Genomic DNA, 18,393 nt, shown 5'->3' with positions numbered 1-18,393 from the left:
ATCCATGTCTATATTTAAGCATCATGGCAGAATCATAATGGTGTGAGGCAGGTTCCCAGCCTCCCCCAACTTGTTTGTTTACCGCGGCTTAAACAGCCGTGTAATCTGCAAGGTTAAAAGGGATTGCCAATTTTTGGTGGGAATTTTCTCTTTTTATCTGTCATACTCACACACATTTGAACAAACTCGTGTAGGCTTTCATTTTTTATTTTTAGCCCATCTGCATGTAGTCAAAAAGTGTGACGGGAGGGCACAAATATAATATAAGTAAAAATAAATAAATAAAGCCGAGCTGAAGCTTCGAGTTTAAAGCTTTGGTAGAAATACTATCAGCTGCAATTTATTACTATTAATCCACACAAATATTTTTTTAACACGGGCATTTGAAGAGAAGGAATGAAAGCACAATGTTTTTTACTTTTTTGTCCTGTTTATCCATATATATGGATGCTAATGCCCTCAATCTAAAACTGACAGTGTGTGTTCTTGACCTCATAAACTCAGGTATAAATTGAATTCAAAAGCCAGCTCAGAATAATGAATTCCTAGTTTGAATATGTTTCAAGCGCCTTCTCTATGTGGTCTCAGACTATATAAACTGTAATATACACTGGGTTTTCTGGGAGAATAAAAAATAAGTGAATACATTTATTATTGTGGAGACTTTAAACATGCATAATTCTAGACTCATGACACGCACGCACGCACGCACGCACACACACACACACACACACACACGCACGCACACACACACACACACACTTATACCGTGTAGGCCCCAGTCTCACTGTACTGGGAGGATGCGAGAGAGAGGGAGGATAATTGAAAGTTGACGGAGGAAACACCAAAGCCAAGTAATAATAACTGTGGCGAGCCATGGCGGAAATGAAGAGAGAGAGAGAGGCCTCCTCATCTTTAGGAGCGCACGGTGCAGGTCGCTGCTGCAGCAACCCAATGTCATTACGCCTGACTGACAGGTAGTCCATTACCCATTACCCAAGATGCACTGCAAAAACCTCAACAAATGACAGGAAATGCAACTGGGGGGAGCCCGGAGGACACTGGAAGGGGTGTGTGACATCAAAAGGAGGAACCAAATTGGTTCGTGATTGTTGTTTACGCCTGAGCCGAGTCTTTTGTTTTGACAATGCATTTTTAATCGGCAGCCTTGGAGTGAGACGCGGAGGGCTTATTGACCTGGGAGATGAGGGAGAACGAATGGAGATGTTTGACTGTCAGTGGACTGTGTATAGTTTTGAATCCGTGTTGACGTACGATGGAAAGACATGTCATCTGTAAAATGAGAGGCAGCTGTCCACATTTGACAAGATCAAATTGAGTATTTTTTTACAAAAGTGCCGATCTGAAGAGTATTCACTTCATATATGCTTAACAACTTCAGACTTTGAAATAACGGAGCACTATGAGCGTCCCAACTGGAGTTGGTTACAGTTCTAACAAACTTTTTCTGTAACATAAAAATCGAATCTAGACTGGTTTTGTATGTGCTTGCCCATACTATATTTCCATAGGATATAAAGGGTTGTTTGTAATGTCCTTACTGTTTGACCCCATTCACATCCAGTCATTGAGCTATAATGTCTTACTTTTGGCCCTGCATGCACAAAAGGCGTAAAAATGCACCAATGAGTTTATCTAAATCTGTGTAATAAGTGTGACAAAAAAAGACAAATCCAGCCCAAAATTGGAGCTACTTTTAACCTTTAGGATGACACGGTTGGTTAAGTTGCCATAAAGAAACCTGCTTCACACAATGCAATAAGAAAAATAAAGAAAAGAAAAGTCAAATCCGACTGGAAAATTTGCTGCGTCATATCATTCATGCTGCTTATTAACCGTTCAAATTGAATTTACTTCTGGTGTGTTCTCTTGCTAAAAGAGGAAAAATAAGGCAACACACCCAGGAGTTAATACAATCTCTGTTATTTGGAAGTGGAAACTAGAGTGCTAAAAAGAAAACGGCTTACAAAGTTTAGGTCGTATCCAGCTGTGCACTCTCTCCCAAAGGTTGTTAGAATTTGTACAAAGTGTGTTGTTTTTTTGTCCTCCCTTTCAAACTGCGCCACAGACACTTCAGTCCTCATTACGCTTCAGAAAACGTTGTAACATAAAATAAAAGAGACCGATGCTTTCACCTCAGCAGTCTCACTACAGTGTGTGTTTCACCTCAGGGTTACTGTGATGAATATGTAGAAGGAGATATCGTCTTGTTTACCTTTTTCTGAGGCACATATTGGGACTCATTCAACATCACTGAATGCATCCACTCTTTTTCCTCGTGCCCTCATAATAACCCGCTGTATGTTTTTGACATTACTTATAAAGGAAAAAAAATGAATCGGCATGTAAGAGAGAATAGCATTATAATTGAATACAACCACTATGTGCAACCAAGTAATATAATATTTCTCAGAAAATGTATGTTTAATTGCATGTAGAAGTATTTTTTTTTGTAACTAAGGCGCCTCCTGCCATTTTTTGATTGACATCCTCCCTTTCAATGCTGTCAAAGATCCTGTTGTGAATGTCATTATGTACCATTGTGTATTAAATCCAATACTTCTGTAGGCAAAACTGTTCATAACTAAATTTTTCTGCACATTTAATTAACTCAGTTGTGACTGTGCTGCTCACAAGCTGAATGCTTGAAATACAGACAAATTAAACTCATCTAGCCGGGCAATAAAGACTTCAGCACATGGTAATTAAAGACAGACACAATTATAACTCCAAATAGCTAAAAAACAAAGCAAAGTGTGGGTGTTTACAGACTTAACACTTACTGCGATGTGCCATTATGTTCAATTAAAGGCACATATTTAAATGTTATTTTAAAAGCCACCATTTTTCTTCTTCTGTCCTCTTTTATTGTTGGAGCTGAAAATATAGCGAAACAGACTTGTTCTATAGAAATCAATATTTTTTATGTCCTTATTTTTTGTCTGTGATGGACAACTTCAAAAGAGTCCATACAAGCTGATTTGTGCACAAGGTGAAATTAATGGCTGCCTAGAAGAAAGGGAGTGCACGCTCAGAAATCGAAAATACTATGCTTTAGAAAATGGTCAGCAGTAATGTGAGGCATAATTGATCTGTACTAAATGGCCTCAACATAAAGCAACACAGCCATGGTCCATTAGGATGAGTTAACTATGAAGGAAAAAACAAATGCATTATGGGGAAAAAAGTATCACATAATCAATTGATGCTCAGGTGCAAATAGCCTGTCAGGGTTGGTTGCCTAGTGGGTGTAAGCTAATTACTTGATGGCGAATTATAGAAGGGGTTGGTGGGGGTGTCAAATGCTCTTCAGGGGCACATTTCCACACATTTTGCAAATGTTGCATGTGATATTATTGTGTGGCCGCTAAGGGCAATGTGTGGAAGCCAAATCATAAATTGCTCACAACTGTGAAAGACTTGATCTGTGAGCAAAACATTACAACTGTGTGTGAGTGAGGGCTGTAGGAAGTTTAAACACATGTATGGATAGATTTGTAATGATTACTAGTAGTTGCACTTACGTACTGTATGTAAGGTGGTCATGAAATGTCAACCATAAACACTTCTTTGGAATACATTATATGGCCAAAAGTGTGTGCTTCCAACTTGAGGAAGGCCCTTTCCTGTATGGACATGACAATAACAAATGCACAAACCCACATCAATAGGTTTTTCCAGGTTGGTTTGAAAGGACTTGACTGGCCCAGACCTCAACCAGCATTTTTGGGATTAAGTGGAATGGTAAAATGCAAGTCAGGCCCAATCGCGACATCAGCATCCAGCAAAACATCTCACCAAATGCACCTGTGGCTCAAATATCTCCACATCCTAATATCTTGTGGAAAAGCCTCTCCGAGAAGAGAGGAGGGCGGTTATATCAGTTTTTTCCAAAACCCCTGTCCAATATCTCACTAAGCCGTATGTCAGAAAACCAATTCTAGGTATGAAGGAAAGTATTAGGGTACCTGTGCCATGTGACTACGGGGTCAGGAGATCCACCGGTGAGGCAGGTAAAGGTGACTGATTCCTGGTAGTCGGCGGTGGCGTTGAAGGACGGCTGGAACACTGACAATACCGGAGGCACTGCACACACAAAAACACAGAGAACAGAAGATAAACAGACAGAAGAAGTGCTGTCATTAGAATCACAGTTAAAGGTGGAGTCAGGAGCATTTCTGGAAAATGCTTGTTGTCAAAATCACTTTTTGTCAAAACCAGTGAGAATCTCTTTACGATACCTGTACGTACTGTGTGCGGGCCGAAAAAATCCAGTGTTCCTACACAGCCAAGGCTCTGTAAACTGGCATGTTGCTAGCTACGGTGGCCACTTTGTTTACCTACAAGTTTACAGAGCCTAGAGGGTGCACTAACACCAGATTTCTTTTTCAGTGTACACAACACACGGACAGGTAGCGAATCATGAGGAGAAATTCACAGATTTTAACAAAAAGTGATTTTGACAACAAGTGTTCTCAAGTATCGCTGACTCCACATTTGATAGGATCAAGCACCTTAAGTCAAAATCTGATCATTATCTAAGAAGAAATTGATCCTCAATGCAGACAGATAATAATGAATGCCAACATTTTCCACTGGATTCAATTGGCCTTTTTAGTGGCCTGTAAGCCATCCCTGGAAATGCTACTTCTGCTGGTAATCCCGAGGGGATTTCAGCTAACATTTTGACACTGCTTTGGTAAAAAACACAAAGGCACTGAAACACAGTGGTGAGAAGCCATTATACTATTGTCTGATTCAGAAATGCTAAGCTAAATCCATTTAAACAATGGCAAGACAGAAAATATGAGTCAACAGCAACAAAATAAATAAAATACCACAACTGCACCATCTATGAAAAACTACATTTTTCTTTTGTGAACTATTCAATCGCTGTCAAGTGCCCGAGCGCCATACAATTTCTGCAGCCTCAAAATTAGACGTGCTTCGTCCCTGGGATTTCAAGGTAATTGGCTCCCTCAGGTATGTGAAATACACTGTAGCTTTGTGTTATGTCAAGAAAATAAAGATTCCAATTTTGATCAATCACCATCAAACAAATAAACAAACAAATAATGGTCAGATACGTTTGCATTTATATCTTAACAAATTAGTTGAAGTATTTAACGCTTCACAATAAAAGAGAAAAACAAGACTGACCTACATTCTTGGGTATAAAAAATAATTATCCATATGAGAGACAAGTTCATCTTTTCAAATGTCGTCAAGATAAAACAGTATACTTTTTATGATATTTTGGGGGATTAAATGCGGTGTGTACAAACGGCACATCAATACAAGCAGTGTAGATATGAATACAGTAAGCCTGGCTGATGTTACCAACAGCAGTATTGATAAACAGCAGTGGTCTTGATGCCTGTATCAAAAGGTTTATGTTGAGAGCTGTCAGAGTGCCTGCCACCCAATCAGATGACAGGGTGTCATGTTGTCATTTTAGAAAAAGAAGAGCAGTGGCAGAGCGGGTTCCAGTCTATTTCTCCATTTGCCATAGCAGTGACAGGGGAATGACAGCTTTATGGCGCAACCCTCCACTTACACTGCACTGCTACTCCCACTATACCTGCTCTGTCTATGGCACTGTCCAACCCCAGGGCACGAGTAAGCAGGTTTAGAGCGGTTTATTGGAGCTCTGTGAGTGTGTTGACTCCTTTAGTTTGCTTTGGTGAAAAGGATGAGTGTAAAAGGGGTCAACTTTCTGTGTACTCGCAAAGGGCGTAAGGGCAAAAACCATGAACTTTGGAGACATTTTCTGTCATCTCTCTAATATAAATGCCAATATCTGCCTGGAAAAAAATAAAAATAATGGTTTGTCTGAGTATTATTTTTCCGGACAAAGGAAAACAGGTGTCAAAGCAAAATGAATGCAGCTGCAGGGCTAACAAGTGCAGCCAATAGACCAGCATCAATTAGTCCATCGGCTCCACCTACTTCCTTTGCATAATGAGAATTAAGATAACAAGAATGCTTATTAACGTCGAGTGTAAACGCAAAACGCCTTTGATCAGATGTTACACAGATGATGTTTCTAGACACAGATCACATGTCTGTAGGCCTAATATCTTAGATAGTAATCTGGCATGTCCTGTAACTTGTGTTTACAAGTCCCCTGATTTTCTTGTAATTGGCATACATTTAGACAAATTCCTAAATGCAACAAATCAGGTTGTTTCATCAATATCAACACCACCCACGCAACAAGTTGTTGGCATGGAAATAAAGGCAAATCCCTTCTGAAGACATCTTAAGTGCTGGGTCTGAGAAGCGGGCCATTCTCATCTCATCTCTAGTTAAATATGTGTTCAAGTAACTGGCAGCTACACAGTGATATCAATACTGCAAAATTTTTCTCCAATTTTCTTCTGATCTATAAGAAGACAAAGCTAAAACAGATAAATAGTTTGAAAGCCATTAAAAAGGTGTGTGAAAACAAAGAAGTAATTGTTTCATACATCAAAACTGTAAACAGTCCACATTTGTAGTGGGAGTTATTGAGAGGTAATTAACGGAGTTGGTCCTCCCACATAATTCTTTCCTGAGGACACTTAGATCGAAGACAGAAAAAAAAATGTCTGAAAAAAATATGAAAGATGATACGTGGCTAGAAATCTCATTAAAATGTAGCCTTGATGAAACACGGTTGAGAAGTTGGCGGTGGGAGTGAAAAAAAAGATGACATACTTGGAATAACGAATGGGGAATTCTAATCAAAACAAAGCATCATCGCAGATACCTAATGGACCAAACACTGCTGTGTACTGAGGTCTTGATCAATTATACTAACAACATCGGGGTGTGTGTGTGTGTGTGTGTGTGTGTGTGTGTGTGTGTGTGTGTGTGTGTGTGTGTGTGTGTGCTTGTGTGTGTGCGTGTGTGTGTGCACTGTAGCAATATCTAAATTCCACAGTGTTTGATCTACTTCGCTGCCTCGTGGTGTCTATTTATCATGTCGCTATTGTTGTGTACTAAAAAAATCAACAAACGGATAATACTATTTTTGTCTGTAAAATCAACACACAATAAGCAATACAGGCACACACACACATGCACATACAAACACGCACACACATGCACACACACACATACACGCACACACACACACACACACACACACACACACACACACACACACACACACACACACACACACACACACACACACACACACACACACACACACACACACACACACACACACACACACACACACACACACACACAGAGCAACACACATCAAGATGCAGAAAGCTTTTGAGGGATAAAAACGGCCTTAGCAATAATCAAACACCGTGAGTCCTTTCCAATAGTCTTGACTGAGCGAGAGGAGCCAGCATCGGCCTGACATGATAAACCATTGATTTCCACGCCAATAGATCTCCATACTGCAGTGTCCCTCTCTATCCCCTGCTGCAATACACACTACACTACACCAGCCAGGGGTTTTAAGCATCCAAAAAAGAATCTCGGAAGCTTTACAAATTTTTCATTTAAGGGTCATATTTCAGAGTCTTAGTAATGGAGATCATATGAAGTTGTCCCTGCCGGTGTGAGGAAATGCTGCAGACTATTTCAAGATACAAACTTGCTTGGACATATTTAAGTGCTTCCATGTAGATGCTAGGGGACTTGAGCCATATTAAGAAGTCATGAAATGTTCAAGCAAAATGTCATAACCGCATCACACCCCCACTAGAAATTCAGCAAGCGATTGTTTGTTGACAAGACCTTTTGCGTATTAGGGATTTGTTTTGCCTTCTAGATTAGCCAGCCCCTAATTCAACATTGGGGAGCGAAATGTAACAGAAAACGCTGCATTTATATCCTGCTAGAAAAACCACAGCGCTTGTGACTGATTGTCACTGTGAAAATAATTTCTGAACACTTGAAGGACATGGCCGGTACTTTGAGCTGGCAGCAGGGAAAGGGGAAAATTGCAGGTCTGCAGTGTGAGCGAAGTAACCATCAATTAGGTGGATGTGTCTGCTGGTAAGGATACAGCATTTTGCATCACCATCCGTCGCCATGGTAACAAACCGTGGCTAGTGTGGGGGTGATCAAAATGGAAAAGGAGAGGGATGCTTGAAAGTAATAAAGGGGAAACATTAGGCTCGATTTTAGGGAGCTAAATGGTAAAGTTGGCAGATGCTAGCCATTGATATGAGTTATAATCTTAGCTTATTTAATGAGCAGTCCATACTGTCTCACATTAAAGCAGTAGTTGGGCATTTTAAGTAATACACTAATTTGTTTTATTGCCCTGAGTTGAATAAGATTAATACCACTCTAGCTTAGCTTAGCTTAACATTAAGACTGGAAATGGGGGAGAAATGTGCTTTAAAAGGTATCAAAAATCCCCGGTTAGATGTGTCCTCCATTTTTAGTATTTATGCTATGCTAAGCTAAACTGCTACTGACTGTAGCCTTACACTTACTGATCTACGATCTCTGCCCAATCAGCCCTCAAAGCAACAAAGTGAGTATGCATATTCCGAAACATTTCAAACTATTCCTTTAAAAGTGCTTGTGGGGCATTTATTTTGGCCAGTGTGGCACATATGACTATATATGATGCAGATACAACATGAGATGACAGATGTGTTTGTCTGCTGCATGTGTCAGTTGATGGGAGTACCCCATGAATGAATAACTGCATGTCGCCACAGGAAGGACAAATATGTCCATGATAAACTGAAGAGTGTAACAGAGAGGGAATGTAGGGAACTCACAGAGACGTGCTATTACCGTGTCATTTTAAAATTTCATTACAGTTGTTTGGGAATCAACTTGTTTTGAAGCTATAGTCATCTAGTCAACATAGTATAGTGTTTACATACAGTGTGTGAAAGGCTTTTCAGATAACTTTTGAGCCCTGAAATCTACTCAGACTGATCAGCTATTCAGTGGGTGGCCCCTTTAACTCGCCATACGCAATCATCCTCATCCCGCAGTCGGCTTTGATGATACACTGGAGACTGCAGCGGGTCAGCAAGCCGAGCCTCGCTCGCTGTGTGCTTATGGCCAAGGAATATTTTTCTTGTTTATCAAACAGACTCATTAATATGTATGACTTCACACAGTGGGGCCAACCAAAGTATACACTAAGCTTTCTCGACCCCTGTGCCTTCAGAACCAATACTGTTCCGCATGAGAGCAGCGTTCTGTTAGCAGATTGCTGAAGTAGTCGCGAGCTGACACTTTGGTCTAACGGCCCGTGTCATAAAGAACAGCGTGACATATCGTCACTACAAGCTTTGTGTACACCCGACATCAACTGTATGTCTCTCCATCCTGATTCAGCGATCTTTCCTGTTTGTCTTACTTAAGGGTTTCTTCCCTTTGATTGTGCTTTGGGGGAATTTTTCCTTATTGGATATTAAGAATCTAAGGACAGGTCTTATGCTGTACACATTGTTACACCCTCTGAGGCAAATTATTACTTGTGATACTGGGCTATGTAAATCTTTTTTTTACTTGATTTACAGCGGCATTTAATCAGTCAATCAACTCAGCTGGAAATTGGCTGCACAGTGAACAATTAAAAACAAAACAATTAGCAACTTTACCAGGGGTTTAATACATATTGTTTGACTGCTTGTTTTAACTTAAATGCAATGATTCAAGATAAACCTTGACTTTTATAGATACATAAAAAAATGTACGATTGAAATCGTCAAAGCTATTGTCAGACACAGTTGTCTGGAATTGTTTTAAGTTAGTGAAAGTCTGAATACTCAAGTAGGAGACCATTCAACACTGCCAAAAGCTGAAATATTTTCTGATTAACTTCCTTTTTTCTGATTGACTTCTGCTGATTTAATCTTTAAACTAGAGTTGTCTGGATGGCCTGAGGTTATGCTGAGGGCTTCTTAAGCCCTTTACAGACATGAGATTTAAACATTGCTGACTTCATCTATCTGTTAAATTAGGGGCCTTTCTGTCATTAAAACATAGGTGTCTGTTACATAAATGTAAATTATTTCACTCCTCCTAATTCATGGCAGTCTTCCAAAGAGGAACGGCAGCATTAGCTTATTTAAGTACCACAATACAAAATATTTAACATTGAAGTTGAAAGGATTTAATACACCTTAAACTATATTGTATGGCTTTTAACACGTACATAAATTAAAGGTTCAGGTCGCCTTTCCACAAGACAAATTGACACATTTAGAGAGATTCTTTTGGGTGAACTGCTCATAATTCATAGATGTCTCAAACCTGTGACAAGGATTCACATAGGCACGCTTCCTTTAATCTAAGGGATCCCAAGCCAAAAGAGTAATGATCAGATGTTGAATAGGCCTCTAAACAGCCAATAGTGAGACACAGCCAGTCCAAAAAAGAAGAGAGAGTTGCTCTGCTAAGGCTTTTCCTCTGACAAGAATCAATGTCCCTCCTGACTTTGTATTGACACAAAAGAGAGAGAGAGAGAGAGAGAGAGAGAGAGAGAGAGAGAGAGAGAGAGAGAGAGAGAGAGAGAGAGAGAGAGAGAGAGAGAGAGCTTGAAGTGCTTTGGTGGTAGACCCCAGGAGATGAGTTTGGGCCTGGAGATACCCTGTAGCTCTCTATCAGTTTAGTCCTCATCCTTTTCTTTTTTCTCCGGGGGTCTTCTGACAGAGATATACTAGGTATAAACCTGTTATTTTCTTTTTTTCTTGTCAGTTTGTTTATGTTACCTGAATAATACCATATCCCCCAGGCACCGCAAAGGAGAGCAGTTCAATAAGCTGGCTGATAAAACATGTAGCGCTGTCTGTTGCACTCATTGACATATACCTGAGCCCTCCTAGCAACCGAATCTACCTCTGTGTTGTCGATACGGTATACACTATATTCTCTGGTAACCCTTAGTGGCTTCCTGTTCGGCTCCACCTTGCCCTCACGATTGCAACCCACACAAATGGGGAATATTACTAGTCAATTCTCCAGTTGACATGCACCATAAATATAAAAGGAGTTGCACACACAGAGAGCAAACACAATTCAAATTCTTCTCTGCTTCCCCCAGGCCTTCACAAAAAGAGTTATTCAGAGATTTACATCTCTAGCCTCAGGACAAGGGAAGGGAAATGTTTTTCTTCAAGGTTGCTTGGACAAGTGGTTGGGCCTATAGGCTACATGATAGGCCCAGCAGAAGTACAATATGGTTTTCAGGAGCATCCTCTGTGCATCACTGAAACATCTCGCCGTGGCTGCAGTGTACCACTACAAAGGACAACAAACCTCCACATTTGGTAGTAATAAAGTTTATGAAAGTACTTAATCAACATGAAATGATGTTATTGACCACTTGACCTTTTGTGTTTACAGCATGGGAAGCTAAAATAACTGTTTACATATCCACAAAACACAATGTGATATATGCATTCATTTGGAGGTATCTTGTGTTTACGTCCGATATTCTGTTTTGGTCTCCCCCAACTCCAAAAGGAATTATATGGTTTTTCAGCTGCTTATTACTTTACTGAGTTTGCTAGCCAACATATTTAAGTTTTGTGACATAAAACCAAAATACTTAGTATCACACCCTTTTATATTATATATATTGAAGACAATTAGCACAATAATACTGATTTGAGCAGATTTTTGTAAAATTGGATAAGTTGAAAAATGTTAGAGAAATCAGAGGGGAACATCTTTAAGAACATATTCTGAATGCTCAGAGAAGTCGACAAAAGTTCATGCACCACTCTTACAGATGTCCTTAGCCCTCATTAGTTTAATTAAGTCTTTGTTTTCCTTCAAGCACTCTATATATCTATTGCAAAGCATGGATGTTTCCACGAATAAGATGTCTGTCTCCTTCAGGCTCAGCTTAGGGCACGTCTAAATGTGATAGTCTATAGGGATCAACAGAACAAGTGCCCTTGAGGCGAAGTGCAGTTCACTTGAAAGTGTCTCCCTGTGGGTGTGGTCCCCTTTTAGAGACTTTGCTCTTCTTAGGACGCTCAGCAAAAAGCCTGTGCCCCGACTGAGCACCACAAGGCAAGTGTTGCGTCGCTGCAATAATAGGTTGTGCCTCATTGAGCAGGCTTATTGGATCTCCCTCAGAAGTCAGGTAAGTGGTGTGCCAAATTGAACGCCATTCATGTTTTTTTGGCGGGGCGGAGGGCTTGCTCCGCTATTAAATTACTTGAGAAGAGAATTACACAGTGTTACATAGGCAGAGACAATAGTGCAGCTGTTGAAGCGTTACGGGACGCTCATGGCCTTGGCGAAATCACATTTCAATCACTTGACTGGTCTCAGGTGAATCGTTGTAAATGAGGACAAATGGGAAAAAATTTAAATGACATCCCTTCGATTGTTTTAGGCCACGGAGCCCATAGCCGGCTCTAATTGAAATTTTCAATCAAATTTGAAGAATAAAGATCATTTTTAAAAGTCACGCCAGTTGTAGCAGAAAGAGCAGACCTGCAATAAGTGTGCCATTGATTAACTTATCTGAGTCACTGCAGCGGAATCTCTTCCTGCTCATCAGTGGCTGCTGTTTCAAAGCATATGATCACACCACTGTAAACAGGCTCTGAAATGGGCCAACTTAAACTGTCAAGTTACAGGCTCAACAACACTTCACAGGCTATTATACTGTACGTGCCTTTATATATAGAATACACAGGTTCCTTTCAAGTTAATCAATTATTACTTATAAATACAAGCTAAACAATGTTACACTCTCCGTCCTCACTCAGTTATTGTAATTGTAAATAGGGCTCAAGAAACATTATGCTTGTTGTGTTCAGCTGCAACAACACAAAACGTGTGTATGCAAAGGAAACTCAGTGTGTAATGCATGCTAATCTGTTGACACTGTGAAAGAAGCATGCATCTGCTGGGTTTTGGTTTGTATTCAGTAAGATGTGTGATCCTGATAGTGACTTGGAAAAATGATTGTCTAGTGGGCTATGTCACTCTAAGAGGCTTACGCTTCACAAGAAAAACCTCCATCCCGCTGTTGGTGTACAAGTGTTCTGTGCAATGGTAAGCTATTCAAGACTTAATTCCTGTGCGTTTTCAGACAAGAACAAGTCCTCTGTGACAACACGATTGTTTGGTTTAAGGAATAGACTGTAGAGATACCATGATGTAGCACACGTAACATCAGCCATAGTTTCTGAAGTTACAGTACGAGTTTGAAAGTTAGGATTTTGGTGCTTAGTCGGTGTAGACATTTCCATTGCAGATAGCTCTCTATTTCCGTTGGTCCCCATTTGCTTTTCTTGCCTTATTGTTAAGCTCTGTATATATTTTGTACACATCCCTCAAGTCATGATGTCACTAACCGTTAACCACCACAGCGATGTCCACAAAGTCGATCTCTCCGCGGGCCTCCACGCTGGCCTCACAGCGGTACACGCCCTCGTCCGCCTTCGTCACCTGGTGGATCTGTAGGTTGTTGTTTGCCAGCAGCTGGAGCCTGCCTTTCAAAATAAAATAAAAAGTATGGGGATTGATTGATTGATTGATTGATTGATTGATTGATTGATTACATTGATTCCAGACATATCGATATGAAAATCAAACATAGCAAAAATTCTAAACAAAATGGAAAGCATGAAAATATAATAAACATAAAACGATGTCCAAATTATAAAAAAAAAAAAAAAAAAAAAAGAAGCAAAAGACAGGAGAAAAAAATTGCCTTCTCCACCATTCACTAGTTCGACTTTCAATCCTCGACTCCGGCACATTTAACCGATAAAGTCTGCACCGATAAACACTCGCGCAATTACATTTCCAAACAGTCTCTCTCCCATTGTGGCCACTTCTATACTGCGAGATAGGCAATGACGAGTGATGATTAGGGCCTCTATCTCATTTCTACCCAAGCAAAGATATTTATAACCATGAATTGTAATTAGAGGGAAATGATGATAAAAAGAAAAAGAAAAAAGAAAGACCCTTCTCCTTCTTCCATGTTTCATCATCGCCATGGCACTGTAGATTTCAATTAAGACATTAGCCGTAGATTACAGGGGACAGGGTATATGATTGACAGAGTGATTGTGAATTATTGTAAATTGAGTTGAGGAGATTATATACACCCCATTGGCTGGAAATAGCTCCTTTCAAAAAAGGTGGATGCCGGTCTTGGCTCTCTCTCATTGGAAAAGCAGCATCATCCAGAATGTCACCATCCAACCGCTGTATAATCCACTCACTCAGTTATTCAGCTTGTTTATATGGTTTCTGTCCAAGTTATGCGAATCCTCCAGGGCTGATATTTTTTTTTCTATTCATGGAATTTGATAGCCTTGTCTTATTGTGCATCCGCACCACAAAAGGAAAGGAACTATTTCCTAGAGAACAGTATTTTGGCACATTAGTGTGTCTTCTGAATGAGAGAGAATTGGGCACATTGGGACTCTTAAGCGTGTTTTTTTTTCTCTTCTCAATAATCTAGTGTTTTTTGGCAGGTTTACATTCCAAGTGTAATCCGTTTGAGAATGCGGCTTACTTGCGGGTTTCATTATATCTACAAGTGGGGTAAGTGTTGAGTCAGGTTACGCAATACTTCATACTTACCCCACTTAATATATATTACATAAGTCACAATTTAAAGCCCCGGAACATTTCGTTTCCAGTCAAGAAAAAACACACAAAAACTGAGAGTATTGCTAAATCCTGATTGGTGCACAGAAGAACATGCGATCCCCCTTCTTCCAACTGAGCACCGCCCACCTCAAACCAGTGAAAAAAATGAAGGACAAAAACACAAATACAGAAACCCTCTAATGTGGCATAATTAAAAAACTATTCCTTTGGCAGTCTATTTTGTATTCATGTAAGACCCCATCGCTCATAATAAAAGGCTGAATACAACACAAGCCACTAATTAGACACTCATTATCCGATGAAAAGCAAAATACAAAACAAGTTTAAAAAAAAATGCTAATAACCAAAGACACGGAGCAGTTTTTCGGAGGCATTTACAATTTTGGACGGACTCAGAGAATAACATATTATATATAATAACATATAACACATCTTTTTCATTAAGGCCATTTTGTATAAAAAGGTACCAATATGTTGACAGTTCTCCTAATTAATGACTTACTGTGTTTCAAAAGTCTTCTTCAAAAAAATAATGAATCAAACAATAGTTAAGCTAGAAAAAGGCAAAATAACTATAAAAACACCATTATTTACCCCCCTTTTTACATTTATCCATCTATTTTCTAAAGCACTCAGGCAGCCTTTATCACTATTAAATGATCCTCCAAAGCATCTTCATACCCCTGCTCACCTCTCCAAAGAAAATTGAGAAAGAAAATCAAAAGAAGTGTGGTCACAGCTTTTCAAAATAAAAGAAGGTTGATGAGAACTTACTGTGGTGCTGCTCAGTGATCTCTTTGTCCTGATAGTACCAGACCACGACGGGCACCGGGGAACTGATGACATCACACACCACCTCTGCTGTCTCGCCGTGACGGAACTCCTGTGGTGATTGAACGTCCCGGAACGTCAGCCTCTCTGAGAGATCAAACAAAGATGGAGGTGGAAACAGCTTTAAGTACAGACAATTTATCACAGGTGCGAACATCAAAAGGAAAAATAAATAAGTAAGAAAAAATGACTGTCGTGATTTTACGGCCCAGTTAACAACGACTAGGGTTAGGGGTTTGGAATAGTAGCTATTATACTAAATATACTTCAAATTCCAATTTCCTGCCTGGGTGGCTTCCTGTTTGAATCTTTAAGTTTGTCTTCTGTCAGTGAATATCTCCTCACAATCAAATAACTGTTATTTAAACAAATGGGCCTAGCAACATGTCCATTCACAGAGCCTAGGCTGTGTATTATCAATGTAGTTTTTTTCAGCGCGCACACAGTGGTAGTGTATAGTGACGGGATATTCACTGACTTTGACAAAAAAGTGATTTTGACAACAAGCGTTCTCCAGAATCGCTGACTCCACCTTCGAGGGGTCTACAAAGTTATTTCAATTCATGAATGTCTGTGTGCACTGTACCACATTTCATTTCATTCTGGACCCGAGCGGTGAACCAAACCACCATATGATGGACAGACCAATGTTGCATTCCACTGAACCATGCAGCGAGAGTGACACCCAAAAAACAACATTATCAAGCACAGCCTTGGTGTGACATATAATGCCTCGCAGTTCAAACCCTACATTATTAGGACACAGCCATATGAGAAACAATGTGTTCATTTGGCCCTTACATTAGCATTCACTTGCAAAAAAATCAAATCAAGCAAAAGCTAATTCCCCGCTTTGACTGATTTTTCTGGGACACAGATAAGGGGATTGTGTTGAGACAGAAGAGTGGCCATTTTGCTTGCTGCCAATCACCCAAAAATAATAATAAATCATCGTGCTGAGATTTTCTGCAGCCTTTCTGTCTTGCAGAATTGGACAAGAACACAGGCGGCCCCTTTGAAATTCACTCTATTTCGGGTTTTCAGGAACGCTTGAATAATAGATTCCACTCTGTGCCAGTTTGAAGCTACATCTTCCCTCTCGACAAACATTTGGTGTTCCCTACAAATTGCCTGTATGAGGACACCGCAGCTCTTGAACTAGAACGTGATCTTTCTTATTGGAAACCCCCCTGCTCTTGTTCACATAGCTACATTACTTTTGATGCAGGGGACTGGCCCACTCTAGCGTTTGCAAAACCACCTGCTATCATCTTCTGTGCTGTATTGTTGAAGGTGTGAATAAATCAACGACAGCCCCCCTATCAGTTTCCCCCCTCTTGCGTTAGCGGAGGGCTTTTCAACATTAGCAGTTTGGCTGTGTGATTTATGCCAGGCTGCTCCCTAAAATGAGCTTCCTCTCCCGACTTGCCTTGCAAACGTGCCTGGCATCTCAGTGTCTTCGTTAAACGCCAAGGATTCTTAGCATCTTTTTGTCATTCACTCTCATTCTTTTTAGTTCCAAAATATGTTGCCTCCGACTCCTTGACACACACACACTAACTCTCTCTCTCTCCCTCTCTCCCTCTCTCTCTTTCAGGTTTTCTGTTGTCACTGATTCCCTCTATTTCCACTTCCTTCCCTCTGCTGTTTGTCACACTGCTCTACAAGGGAATCAGAAAGGGAAACATCTTCTCAAGAGTAACGCTCCACTGCACACTCAACACTGGCTTGAGAATTGAGAATATACTCTCAGTACCACCAGAGTTTGTCTACCATCTTTGGCCTTCATGTCACTGCCAGGATAACAGTCTGATAGCCTACTACTACGGTGATGGGCCAATTTGTTGTTTGGGTCTTTACCGGGCCAATTTTGGCCTGTTTTGGAAAGTGGGCTTAGGCTTAGGCATTGTTCCTGTGTTGTTTAATACACTTAGAGGAAATTAAAGGAGCGGGCAACTGGCTTACTTTATAAAAACTTTCCTCTTACCTTGTATGGCTACAAAGGCACGAAATGGCTGCAGCTACTGCAAAACAATTTTTCCAATTTTGCTATTAGTGAACTCAGGTTTTCATTCATCTCCTGTGTGAGACAGCAAGATTTAAATGATAGAACAAGACTTGGCTAAATAAAAAGTAAGCAAAAAAAGCATTCTCCAGAATTGCTGACTCCCCCTTTAAATATTTACAATGATAAGGCTAATATTGTTCATTTATCTTTAATCATGACCAAATCGGTGGACCATTAAAGCAGCTATCCAGAGAGCCTGGCTAAAAAAAAGCATTAGAAATCCAGCAATTTCTTTCTGTTTGTATGAAGTCCAGGCACGTGCTCTGGACTCATGGCTCATCTGTCACTCCATGCAGCATGATTATAACAGGCCGTCATGGAGATGTCAGCAGCTACTGTGCGGATGTCAACGCAGGTCGTGAATTTCATGTAGCACACCGAGCGCGTGTGTAGCTAGCCTGAGGAGTTCTCCTGCCTGCTCCGGCTGTGTGTGTGTGTGTGCTGTGCAGAATGGCAGGTTGGCTGGCTGTCTGGCAGGTTTTCATCCGCATGCTGCTCATGTGTAATCTACACCTAAAATAGGCCCCGCCCCCGAGTGAGTGACGCCTGGTCGCCATGGAAACAGTGGCTTTGAGGGGGAAGCTGGTTAGGTGGTGAATGAGGCGAGAGGTTGAGCGCTGGCAGGTGTGATTGAGGCTGTGATGTCTCCCCTAATAGTTCTACTGGGAGAGGATACAAATAAAACAGGCAACCTACACAGCACAGCAGGGGATCATTTCCTGTGTGTGTGTGTGTGTGTGTGTGTGTGTGTGTGTGTGTGTGTGTGTGTGTGTGTGTGTGTGTGTGTGTCATCCCTGTGCCTTGACGTTTTCCCCCAATTAAACCTGGGGAAAGCTTCTGCTCAAAGTCCCGGGGTGTATCTAGGAATTTGGGTTATATTCACTTTGCAGAATAAGAAA

The 18,393-nt window shown here is 40.5% G+C and overlaps 1 protein-coding gene across 1 annotated transcript in view; it reads right to left on the bottom strand.

The window, feature by feature from the left end:
• Positions 1 to 18,393, bottom strand: part of LOC307269835 (neural cell adhesion molecule 2-like) — a gene marked incomplete at its 3' end in the record, with an annotated part of 237,982 nt that overhangs the window by 50,583 nt on the left and 169,006 nt on the right. Inside the window, exons 4-6 of the mRNA XM_080052915.1 lie at positions 15,370 to 15,513; positions 13,323 to 13,460; positions 3,990 to 4,107 (exon numbers count right to left, since the gene is read on the bottom strand). Of these exons, the coding sequence (XP_079909041.1) occupies positions 3,990 to 4,107; positions 13,323 to 13,460; positions 15,370 to 15,513 (400 nt within the window). The remainder of the gene's footprint in view (positions 1 to 3,989; positions 4,108 to 13,322; positions 13,461 to 15,369; positions 15,514 to 18,393) is intronic.

This window comes from Ammodytes marinus (assembly GCF_949987685.1).
Source record: "Ammodytes marinus genome assembly, chromosome: 24".
NCBI classification, from domain to species: Eukaryota; Metazoa; Chordata; class Actinopteri; order Uranoscopiformes; family Ammodytidae; genus Ammodytes; species Ammodytes marinus.
Note: the sequence above shows the minus strand (reverse complement) of the source record. Positions and strands in the feature narration are given on the sequence as shown.